Below are 12814 nucleotides of genomic sequence, written 5' to 3' on the forward strand. Positions count from 1 at the left end.
TGTTCACTGGTTTGTCTGGTGGTTTTGACTGGCATTAAAAAACATTCACTCAAACCAACAAAACAAATATTATCATCATATTAATATATATATAAATATAACATTTCAACTTTGACACTGTACAATCCTAAATGCACCATAACAACACTATACAATGCTACATACACCACTACATCAATATACAATGCTATATACGCCACTACAATACTATACAATGCTACATACACCACTACAACTCTATACAATGAAAATGACGCCACTACAACACTATACAATGCTATATATGCCACTACAATTCCATACAATGCTACACACGCCAATATAACACTATACAATGCTATTTCTAAACAATGCTTTATACACCACTATAACTCTATACAATGCTATATCCACCACTATAACACAATACAATGCTATATACACCACTACAACACTAAGAAATGCTGTATATGCCACTACAACACTATACAATACTATATATGCCACTACAACACCATACAATGCCTATACACCACAACAACACTAAGAAATGCTATATACGCCACTACAAATCTATAGGATGATATATATGCCACTACAACACTATACAATGCTATATACGCCACTACAACACTATACAATGCTATATATGCCACAACAACACTATACAATGCTACATACACCACTATAACACTATACATTGTATATACACCACTACAACACTACACAATGCTATATACACCACTACAACACTACACAATGCTATATACACCACTATAACACTATCCAATGCTATATACGCCACTACAACACTATACAATGATATATATGCCACTACAACACTATACAATGATATATACGCCACTACAACACTATACAATGCTATATACACCACTACAACACAACACAATGCTATATAAGCAACTACAACACTATACAATGCTATATACACCACTACAGCACTATACAATGCTATATACACCATTACAACACTATACAATGCTATATACACCACTACAACACTATACAATGCTATATATGCCACTATAACACTACACAATGCTATATACACCACTACAACACTATACAATGCTATTTACATGGCATTATTCATATCAATGCAATGCCACATTTAATGCATAAAATGCCTCACACAAACACACAATATTACATCATTCATATCAAGTAAAAATAGACATATATTTGGTCATCAATACTACTTCACCAATAGTAACACAAGGTAACATATACCAAAAACCTGAATCCACACTACAAGTATGTCTAAACCATGTGAGGATATATTCACTATCATAAATCATGATAGACAAAGTAGAAAAAAATCTAACATGTGGCATATTGTCTACATTACAAGAGAAATACTACATCATATGGTAATCCAGAGGCACCACCCTATCTAAATATATACAACTGATAAATAGCAGGTACATAAAACAGGATGCTGCTATGGTATATACAATATATGGTGTTTTCACTATTGAACATTATAGCTAAAATCGATAGAATTATCATTAAACCGCCCGCATGTTATCAGAAATGAGTGGGCCACTGTAACTTGATAATGCCCTCATATTGCTTGGCGACGGGCCATTATCACGCCCGTTGTTAGGTGACATCATAGGATAGGGATAGGTGACGCCACGTTCAATAGTGACATCATCTGGTTTGTTCTATGACGTTTCCATATTTGTAAAAGTGGGTCAGTGACATTCGTATTGAATGCAGTAAATGTTTAAAAACCGATATTGTTGTTTCTTTTTATTTGATAACAAATTCCATCCATTTAAGCTATAATAACGGTAACACTATTTTTCAGGGCATTATCATTTGCAGAAGCCCGAGGTCTTCCATTAACTGCCCGACAAAGGAGGGCAATTGAAAAGACCGAGGGCAATTTAATGCCCTGAAAAATAGCATTACCTTATAGTAATTCATAAACACATGCTTATGATATAGTTGGAATGCAATATATACCACTACAACACCTTACTGCTGTATACACCACTACAATGCTAGTGTACTTATATTATGCTTCAACCAACATGTGAGTGTGCGTTTGTTGTTTTACGCTGCACTCCAGGATTCCAGCTATATGACAGCGGTCTGTAAATTATCGAGTCTCGACCAGACAATCCAGTGATTTACATCATGACCATCAATCCACGCAATTGGGATACGATGACATGCATCAAACCAAGCCAGCGAGCCTGACCAACCAAAGAGGCAGTACGAGGGAGAGACCTAGACGCAGCAGATTACCCTTGACCAGGCCAAACGACAACTGCTACCTTCGGGTTTTGCACCTCAGGAAATATTTTTTGGTGGTGACGTCATCGGCTGCAACAACCTTAGATTATCAGAGTACACCACCGATGAGGGAAATGGCAGGCATGTTTGTTGTGATCTGGAGGTCGATCAACATGGTGTGGCAAGGAATCTGTGGTGATGCCAGTGTGAATTCTCAACGCTAAATCAACCAGGAACATCATTCCGTTGTCCTGCCTTTTCCTCCACTCACATGAAGAGACCTTGCTCAGACACTGGTTGAGGAAGGTGCCAGATGTAAGCAGCCCTCGTGAGTTTGGTGTCAAGTTACAAAAATACAGGTAACAATATTCTAGTCTGTGTTTTCGTCTTCGGTAAGTGTCATATCTGCACCCTCAGATACAAGGAGATGATAAATATCATAGAGTTCTCCTTCCAATGCCATCATAACTGGTGTTTGTTTCAAATATCCTCCCCGCCTGTTGATGTCGCATGTTTTCATTGACAAGACATGTTTCACTATAGATAGGTTTCCTCTCTTACATGCCAACATCAGACAGTCTCTGTTGTCATCATCAGTAACAGTGAGATCTGCACCCTCAGACACAAGGAGATGATAAACATCATAGTGTCCTTCTTCCAATGCCGTCAAAATTGGTGTTTGTTTCAACTTTCCTCCCCGCCTGTTGATGTCGCATGTTTTCATTGACAAGACATGTTTCACTATAGATATGTTTCCTCCCTCACATGCCAACATCAGACAGTCTCTGTTGTATTTATCAGTAACAGTGAGATCTGCACCCTCAGACACAAGGAGATTATAAACATCATAGTGTCTTCTTTCCAATGCCGTCATAACTGGTGTTTGTTTCAACTTTCCTCCCGGCCCGTTGATGTCGCATGTTTTCATTGACAAGACATGTTTCACTATAGATAGGTTTCCTCTCTCACATGCCAACATCAGACAGTCTGTGTTGTCGTCATCAGTAAGGGTCAGATCTGCACCCTCAGACACAAGGAGATGATAAACATCATAGTGTCCTCCTTTCAATGCCGTTATAACTGGTGTTTGTTTCAAATATCCTCCCCGCCTGTTGATGTCGCATGATTTCAATGACAAGACATGTTTAAGTATAGATAGGTTTCCTCTCTCACATGCCAACCTCAGACAGTCTGTGTTGTTATCATCAGTAACAGTCAGATCTGCACCCTCAGACACAAGGAGATGATAAACATCATAGTGTCCTCCTTCCAATGCCGTTATAACTGGTGTTTGTTTCAACTGTCCTGCCGGCCTGTTGATGTCGCATGATTTCATAGACAAGACATGTTTCACTAAAGATACGTTTCCTCCCTCACATGCCAACATCAGACAGTCTCTGTTGTATGTATCAGTAAGGGTCAGATCTGCACCCTCAGACACAAGGAGATGATAAACATCATAGTGTCCTTCTTCCAATGACGTCAAAACTGATGTTTGTTTCAAATATCCTCCCCGCCTGTTGATGTCCCATGTTTTAATTGACAAGACATGTTTCACTATAGATAGGTTTCCTCCAACACATGCCAACATCAGACAGTCTCTGTTGTATTCATCAGTAAGGGTCAGATCTGCACCCTCAGACACAAGGAGATGATAAACATCATAGTGTCCTCCTTTCAATGCCATCATAACTGGTGTTTGTTTCAACTTTCCTCCCCGCCTGTTGATGTCCCATGTTTTAATTGACAAGACATGTTTCACTATAGATAGGTTTCCTCTCTCACATGCCAACATCAGACAGTCTCTGTTGAATTGATCAGTAAGGGTCAGATCTGCACCCTCAGACACAAGGAGATGATAAACATCATAGTGTCCTCCATCCAATGCCGTCATAACTGGTGTTTGTTTCAACTTTCCTCCCCGCCTGTTGATGTCCCATGTTTTAATTGACAAAACATGTTTCACTATATTTATGTTTCCTCCCTCACATGCCAACATCAGACAGTCTCTGTTGTATTTATCAGTAACAGTCAGATCTGCACCCTCAGACACAAGGAGATGATAAACATCATAGTGTCCTTCTTCCAATGCTGTCATAACTGGTGTTTGTTTCAACTTACCTCCCCGCCTGTTTATGTCGCACGTTTTCAATGACAAGACATGTTTCAGTATAGATAGGTTTCCTCTCTCATATGCCAACATCAGACAGTCTCTGTTGTATTTATCAGTAACAGTCAGATCTGCACCCTCAGACACAAGGAGATGATAAACATCATAGTGTCCTTCTTCCAATGCCGTCATAACTGGTGTTTGTTTCAACTTACCTCCCCGCCTGTTTATGTCGCACATTTTCAATGACAAGACATGTTTCAGTATAGATAGGTTTCCTCTCTCACATGCCAACCTCAGACAGTCTGTGTTGTTATCATCAGAAAGGGTCAGATCTGCACCCTCAGACACAAGGAGATGATAAACATCATAGTGTCCTCCTTTCAATGCCATCATAACTGGTGTTTGTTTCAAATATCCTCCCCGCCTGTTGATGTGGCATGTTTTAATTGACAAGACATGTTTCACTATAGATAGGTTTCCTCCAACACATGCGAACATCAGACAGTCTCTGTTGTATTTATCAGTAAGGGACAGATCTGCACCCTCAGACACAAGGAGATGATAAACATCATAGTGTCCTCCTTCCAATGCCATCATAACTGGTGTTTGTTTAAACTTTCCTCCCTGCCTGTTGATGTCACATGTTTTCATTGACAAGACATGTTTCACTATATTTATGTTTCCTCCCTCACATGCCAACATCAGACAGTCTCTGTTGTATATATCAGTAAGGGTCAGATCTGCACCCTCAGACTCAAGGAGATGATAAACATCATAGTGTCCTCCATCCAATGCCGTCATAATTGGTGTTTGTTTCAACTTTCCTCCCGGCCCGTTGATATCACATGTTTTCATTGACAAGACATGTTTCACTATAGATAGGTTTCCTCTCTTACATGCCTGCATCAGACAGTCTGTGTTGTCATCATCAGTAACAGTCAAATCTGCACCCTCAGACACAAGGAGATGATAAACATTATAGTGTTCTCCTTCCAATGCCGTCATAACTGGTGTTTGTTTCAAATATCCTCCCCGCCTGTTGATGTCGCATGTTTTTAATGACAAGACATGTTTCACTATAGATATGTTTCTTCTCTCACATGCCAACATCAGACAGTCTGTGTTGTTATCATCAGTAAGGGTCAGATCTGCACCCTCAGACACAAGGAGATGATAAACATCATAGTGTCCTCCTTTCAATGCCGTTATAACTGGTGTTTGTTTCAAATATCCTCCCCGCCTGTTGATGTCGCATGTTTTCAATGACAAGGCATGTTTCACCATAGATAGGTTTCCTCTCTCACATGCCAACATCAGACAGTCTGTGTTGTTATCATCAGTCAGGGTCAGATCTGCACCCTCAGACACAAGGAGATGGTAAACATCATAGTGTCTTTCTTCCAATGCCATCATAACTGGTGTTTGTTTCAAATATCCTCCCCGCCTGTTGATGTCGCATGTTTTCATAGACAAGACATGTTTCACTAAAGATACGTTTCCTCTCTCACATGCCAACATCAGACAGTCTCTGTTGTATTGATCAGTAAGGGTTAGATCTGCACCCTGAGACACAAGGAGATGATAAACATCAAAGTGTCCTCCTTCCAATGCCATCATTACTGGTGTTTGTTTCAAATATCCTCCCCGCCTGTTCATGTCGCATGCTTTCAATGACAAAACATGTTTCACTATAGATAGGTTTCCTCTCTCACATGCCAACATCAGACAGTCGCTGTTGTGTTTATCAGTAACAGTGAGATCTGCACCCTCAGACACAAGGAGATGATAAACATCATAGTGTCCTCCTTCCAATGCCATCATAACTGGTGTTTGTTTCAAATATCCTCCCCGCCTGTTGATGTCGCATGTTTTCAATGACAAGACATGTTTCACTATATTTATGTTTCCTCCAAAACATGCCAACATCAGACAGTCTCTATTGCAGTGATCAGTAAGGGTCAGATCTGCACCCTCAGACACAAGGAGATGATAAACATCATAGTGTCCTCCTTCCAATGCCATCATAACTGGTGTTTGTTTCAACTTTCCTCCCCGCCCGTTGATGTCGCATGTTTTCAATGACAAGACATGTTTCACTATAGATATGTTTCCTCTGTCACATGCCAACCTCAGACAGTCTCTGTTGTTATCATCAGTAAAGGTCAGATCTGCACCCACAGACACAAGGAGATGATAAACATCATAGTGTCCTCCTTTCAATGCCGTCAAAACCGGTGTTTGTTTCAACACCCCTCCCCGCCCGTTGATGTCCCATGTTTTCAATGACAAAACATGTTTCACTATATTTATGTTTCCTCCCTCACATGCCAACATCAAACAGTCTCTGTTGTATTTATCAGTAACAGTGAGATCTGCACCCTCAGACACAAGGAGATGATAAACATCATAGTGTCCTCCATCCAATGCCCTCAAAACTGGTGTTTGTTTCAACTTTCCTCCCCGACCGTTGATGTCGCATGTTTTCAATGACAAGACATGTTTCAGTATAGATAGGTTTCCTCTCTCACATGCCATCATCAGACAGTCTGTGTTGTCATCATCAGTAACAGTCAGATCTGCACCCTCAGACACAAGGAGATGATAAACATCATAGTGTCCTCCATCCAATGCCCTCAAAACTGGTGATTGTTTCAACTTTCCTCCCCGCCTGTTGATGTCGCATGTTTTCAATGACAAGACATGTTTCACTATAGATAGGTTTCCTCCCACACATGCCAACATCAGACAGTCTCTGTTGTATTGATCACTAAGGGTCAGATCTGCACCCTCAGACACAAGGAGATGATAAACATCATAGTGTCCTCTTTCCAATGCCATCATAACTGGTGTTTGTTTCAACTTTCCTCCCCGCCTGTTGATGTCACATGTTTTCATTGACAAGACATGTTTCAATATAGATAGGTTTCCTCCCACACATGCCAATATCAGACAGTCTCTGTTGTATTGATCAGTAAGGGTCAGATCTGCACCCTCAGACACAAGGAGATGATAAACATCATAGTGTCCTCTTTCCAATGCCCTCATAACTGGTGTTTGTTTCAAATATCCTCCCCGCCTGTTGATGTCGCATGTTTTCAATGACAAAACGTGTTTCACTATAGATAGGTTTCCTCTCTCACATGCCAACATCAGACAGTCTCTGTTGTATTGATCAGTAACAGTGAGATCTGCACCCTCAGACACAAGGAGATGATAAACATCATAGTTTCCTTCTTCCAATGCCGTCAAAACTGGTGTTTGTTTCGAATATCCTCCCCGCCTGTTGATGTCGCATGATTTCAATGACAAGACATGTTTCACTATATATACGTTTCCTCCCTCACATGCCAACATCAGACAGTCTGTGTTGTCATCATCAGTAAGGGTCAGATCTGCACCCTCAGACACAAGGAGATGATAAACATCATAGTGTCCTCCATCCAATGCCGTCATAACTGGTGTCTGTTTCAACTTTCCTCCCCGCCTGTTGATGTCGCATGTTTTCAATGACAAGACATGTTTCACTATAGATAGGTTTCCTCTCTCACATGCCAACATCAGACAGTCTCTGTTCTCGTCATCAGTAAGTGTCATATCTGCACCCTCAGACACAAGGAGATGATAAACATCATAGTGTCCTTCTTCCAATGCCATCAAAACTGGTGTTTGTTTCAACTGTCCTGCCGGCCTGTTGATGTCACATGTTTTCATAGACAAGACATGTTTCACTATAGATAGGTTTCCTCTCTCACATGCCAACATCAGACAGTCTCTGTTCTCGTCATCAGTAAGTGTCATATCTGCACCCTCAGACACAAGGAGATGATAAACATCATAGTGTCCTTCTTCCAATGCCATCATAACTGGTGTTTGTTTCAACTCTCCTCCCCGCCTGTTGATGTCACATGTTTTCATAGACAAGACATGTTTCACTATAGATACGTTTCCTCTCTCACATGCCAATATCAGACAGTCTGTGTTGTTATCATCAGTAACAGTCAGATCTGCACCCTCAGACACAAGGAGATGATAAACATCATAGTGTCCTCTTTCCAATGCCATCATAACTGGTGTTTGTTTCAAATATCCTCCCCGCCTGTTGATGTCGCATGTTTTCATTGACAAGACATGTTTCACTATAGATAGGTTTCCTCTCTCACATGCCAATATCAGACAGTCTGTGTTGTTATCATCAGTAACAGTCAGATCTGCACCCTCAGACACAAGGAGATGATAAACATCATAGTGTCTTCCTTCCAATGCCGTCATAACTGGTGTTTGTTTCAAATATCCTCCCCACCTGTTGATGTCACATGTTTTCAATGACAAAACATGTTTCACTATAGATATGTTTCCTCCCACACATGCCAACATTAGACAGTCTCTGTTGTATTTATCAATAACAGTGAGATCTGCACCCTCAGACACAAGGAGATGATAAACATCATAGTGTCCAAATTTCAATGCCATCATAATTGGTGTTTGTTTCAATCCTCCTCCCCGCCTGTTGATGTCCCATGTTTTCAATGACAAAACATGTTTCACTATAGATATGTTTCCTCCCACACATGCCAATATCAGACAGTCTGTGTTGTTATCATCAGTAACAGTCAGATCTGCACCCTCAGACACAAGGAGATGATAAACATCATAGTGTCCTCCTTTCAATGCCATCATAACTGGTGTTTGTTTCAACTCTCCTCCCCACCTGTTGATGTCGCATGTTTTCATTGACAAGACATGTTTCACTATAGATAGGTTTCCTCCCTCACATGCCAACATCAGACAGTCTGTGTTGACATCATCAGTAAGGGTCAGATCTGCACCCTCAGACACAAGGAGATGATAAACATCATAGTGTCTTCCTTTCAATGCCGTCATAACTGGTGTTTGTTTCAAATTTCCTCCCTGCCCGTTGATGTCGCATGTTTTCATTGACAAGACATGTTTCACTATAGATATGGTCCCTTGCTCACTTGCCAACATCAGACAGTCTCTGTTGTATGTATCAGTAAGGGACAGATCTGCACCCTCAGACACAAGGAGATGATAAACATCATAGTGTCTTCTTCCCAATGCCATCATAACTGGTGTTTGTTTCAACTCTCCTCCCCGCCCGTTGATGTCGCATATTTTCATTGACAAGACATGTTTCACTATAGATAGGTTTCCTCCCACACAAGCAAACATCAGACAGTCTGTGTTGTTATCATCAGTAAGGGTCAGATCTGCACCCTCAGACACAAGGAGATGATAAACATCATAGTGTCCTCTTTCCAATGCCATCATAACTGGTGTTTGATTCCACTCTCCTCCCCACCTGCTGATGTCGCATGTTTTCATTGACAAGACATGTTTCACTATAGATAGGTTTCCTCCCTCACATGCCAACATCAGACAGTCTCTGTTGCATTCATCAGTAAGGGTCAGATCTGCACCCTCAGACACAAGGAGATGATAAACATCATAGTGTTCTCCTTCCAATGCCATCATAACTGGTGTTTGTTTCAAATATCTTCCCTGCCTGTTGATGTCCCATGTTTTCATTGACAAGACATGTTTCACTATAGATAGGTTTCCTCCCACACATGCCAACATCAGACAGTCTGTGTTGTATTTATCAGTAACAGTGAGATCTGCACCCTCAGACACAAGGAGATGATAAACATCACAGTGTCCTCCTTCCAATGCCACCATAATTGGTGTTTGTTTCAAATATCCTCCCCGCCTGTTGATGTCGCATGTTTTCATTGACAAGACATGTTTCACTATAGATAGGTTTCCTCCCTCACATGCCAATATCAGACAGTCACTGTTGTTATCATCAGTAAGGGTCAGATCTGCACCCTCAGACACAAGGAGATGATAAACATCATAGTGTCCTCCTTTCAATGCCGTTATAATTGGTGTTTGTTTCAACTCTCCTCCCCGCCTGTTGATGTCACATGTTTTCATTGACAAGACATGTTTCACTATAGATAGGTTTCCTCTCTCACATGCCAACATCAGACAGTCTCTGTTGTATTGATCAGTAACAGTGAGATCTGCACCCTCAGATACAAGGAGATGATAAACATTATAGTGTCCTCCTTCCAATGCCATCATAATTGGTGTTTGTTTCAACCTTCCTCCCCGCCTGTTGATGTCACATGTTTTCATTGACAAGACATGTTTCACTATAGATAGGTTTCCTCCCACACATGCCAACATCAGACAGTCTCTGTTGTATTCATCAGTAAGGGTCAGATCTGCACCCTCAGATACAAGGAGATGATAAACATCATAGTGTCCTCCTTCTGCTGCCTTCATAGCTGATGTTGGGATTAAATATGTTTCCTTCTTGTTCACATTAAACATTTTCAGAGAAATCAAAAACCTCACAGTTGACAGATTGCCATTTTCACTCGCCAAGTGCAAACAATCTACCAAGTTATAGTTGGTAAGAGTTAAATCGGCTCCTTTTTGTTTAAGGAACTTTAGGATCAAAAGGTGACCTGCTTTGGCACAAAGCATTGCAGGTGTTAAACCTACAAAACTCATGGAATTAAGTATAACAGGATGCATTTCAACCACCTTTCTGGTCAACGCCATGCTTCCTGATTCACAGGCATAATGTAAACAGGTGCTTCCTGTCCAGTCCGTCACTGAAATATCAGCACCCTTCTGGATGAGGAAGTTGAACACTTCTGACTGTCCTGACTTGGCAGCCATGATCAGAAGGGTTTTCCCGTCTATGGAAAATTCAACATTGAATCCTCCATGTAGACTCATGACTGTAACGAGGTGTTCCAAGTGTTTCAGTTTGCCATGAGTAACACAGGCTACCACACAGTCATATAGATTAGTTGATGTGTCACCCTGTCTTACAACAACTTCTAATGACTTTGAGAATAGAAAGTAGCTCTCAGATAGGGAAGCTAAATACAAAAAGGATTCACCTGAGTCCCTATCCTTTTGTTCGACAATATCAACAATGTTATCATTAATCCCTGTCCATAGTAGGGAGGCAATCCTCTCATCACGGAGAACTGGATGTTTCACTGTCCAAATGAAGCATTCTTGTCGAATACCTTCCACCAGTCTGTCCACTACTGTTTGGTGTAGTTGGGGGGTGATGTAGATCATGTTTGTGACATCTTCAATGTCTGATGTCTGTATACCTTTACCCAGCCTCACTCTTTCATACAGGAATTTCAGGGAGCAGTGTTCCAGCAGCAACACGATATTGAGATGTCCCACAGCACAGGCTGCAGCATCGTATATGGAGGGGTGAGAGAAAGATGCGATGTGATCCACGACTGTACAGTAGACCCCAGTAAAGTTTGTGATCTCCTTGGCAATCCCGGTGCTTGTACAACAAGGAACTACGTCCTTCACAGCATCAAACATGACATTTCCAGCTTTCCGTGACTGCAAAGAAACAAGGTTCAAGTTTCCATCACACAGGACCAGGAGGAGGATGGCTGCTGATCTATTGCTCTCTTCCCGGACAATGGCGTCAAGGTCACCTCTCAGGTAGGTCAGAGGATTATTGAAGAATTTTACGTTGTGCATCTGGAAGACTGCATGAGTGAAAAAGAGTCTGCTGATAAGAGGGAATCCAAATATGTTGTGTTTTGAATCTGTGATGCTACAAATATCCTTTTCAGAGATATCATATTTAGGATGTTTGCTCTTGTAGGAACGTAACATACGTTTCTTTTCTTCAACCGTGAGATGGTCTTTAGTCATATCAAGCATAGCCTCTGTTTTAAGTAGATCCACTTTGTACTGATGTAGTCTTGAACACCCCTCCTTCCAGATGTATGTCCTAGATGTAAAAACAAGCTTCAGTCTGTAGATGGGGGTTTCGTCATTGGACTTTTCCTTACCTTTTGATTGTTTATCTTTCTTCTTCTTGGAATCCTGCTCTTTATCAGCGGCAGTTTTAGCAAGATCATCAACCAAGGCACTGAACAATTCATGTAGTTTTTCCAAATTTGAACTGAATGTGACAGAACCAAATATATCATCAAAAACAACCAGCATGTGTGATTGCCGTTTAGAAATTGTATCAACGTCAAAACGTTCAATGTTTTCCACAAACACTGTTTCATATCTCTTTTGTTGATATGCCTCACAGATCTTCAGAGCAATGCTGGTCTTCCCATCTCCAGGAGCTCCACAGATGCTGACATGGCCATGCTTCTCAAGGAGCTGTTGGGCTGTCTGGAGGGCATGGATGTCCACAAAATACTCCTTGAGCAGTTCCACCTTTTGGCAGTAACGTTCTGTGGGAAAAGGGGAAACATTGATTGTGTGAATGTTAAGTTGGTCTACATATAATCAAATTTGGACCTGTGGTAGAAAGCATCATTCCAGGCAGAATAGACAACACAAAAGCAAGGCAGAGTTTAAATCAAGCCACACAGTTTTACCACTTGGATCTGATTCAGGCTGTTCATACAATTATCACAA

At 41.1% G+C, this 12814-nt stretch overlaps 2 protein-coding genes across 3 annotated transcripts in view; both read right to left on the reverse strand.

Annotated features, from left to right (window-relative positions):
* Positions 1–1943: 1943 nt before the first annotated feature.
* LOC125376141 (serine/threonine-protein phosphatase 6 regulatory ankyrin repeat subunit C-like) lies at positions 1944–8064 on the reverse strand. 2 transcript variants are annotated; one of them, XM_048387943.1, is made up of 2 exons: positions 4854–8064; positions 1944–4649 (listed from the first exon to the last, which is right to left on the reverse strand). In XM_048387943.1, exons 1-2 carry the CDS (start codon positions 8009–8011, stop codon positions 2615–2617), a joined length of 5193 nt encoding a protein of 1730 aa, XP_048243900.1. In that variant the 5' UTR covers positions 8012–8064; the 3' UTR covers positions 1944–2614. The 2 variants fall into 2 exon arrangements, with proteins under 2 accessions (XP_048243900.1, XP_048243899.1); XM_048387942.1 differs by having other exon boundaries at positions 1944–8064.
* A 533-nt stretch (positions 8065–8597) lies between these two features.
* Positions 8598–12814, reverse strand: part of LOC124124932 — a 40284-nt gene continuing 36067 nt past the window's right edge. The window contains exons 4-5 of the mRNA XM_048387716.1: positions 10331–12627; positions 8598–8657 (exon numbers count right to left, since the gene is read on the reverse strand). Coding sequence (XP_048243673.1) covers positions 8598–8657; positions 10331–12627 — 2357 coding nt within the window. The remainder of the gene's footprint in view (positions 8658–10330; positions 12628–12814) is intronic.

The sequence above is a fragment of the Haliotis rufescens genome, unplaced genomic scaffold (assembly GCF_023055435.1).
Source record: "Haliotis rufescens isolate VD_foot unplaced genomic scaffold, xgHalRufe1.0.p SCAF_7, whole genome shotgun sequence".
Taxonomy (NCBI): domain Eukaryota; kingdom Metazoa; phylum Mollusca; class Gastropoda; order Lepetellida; family Haliotidae; genus Haliotis; species Haliotis rufescens.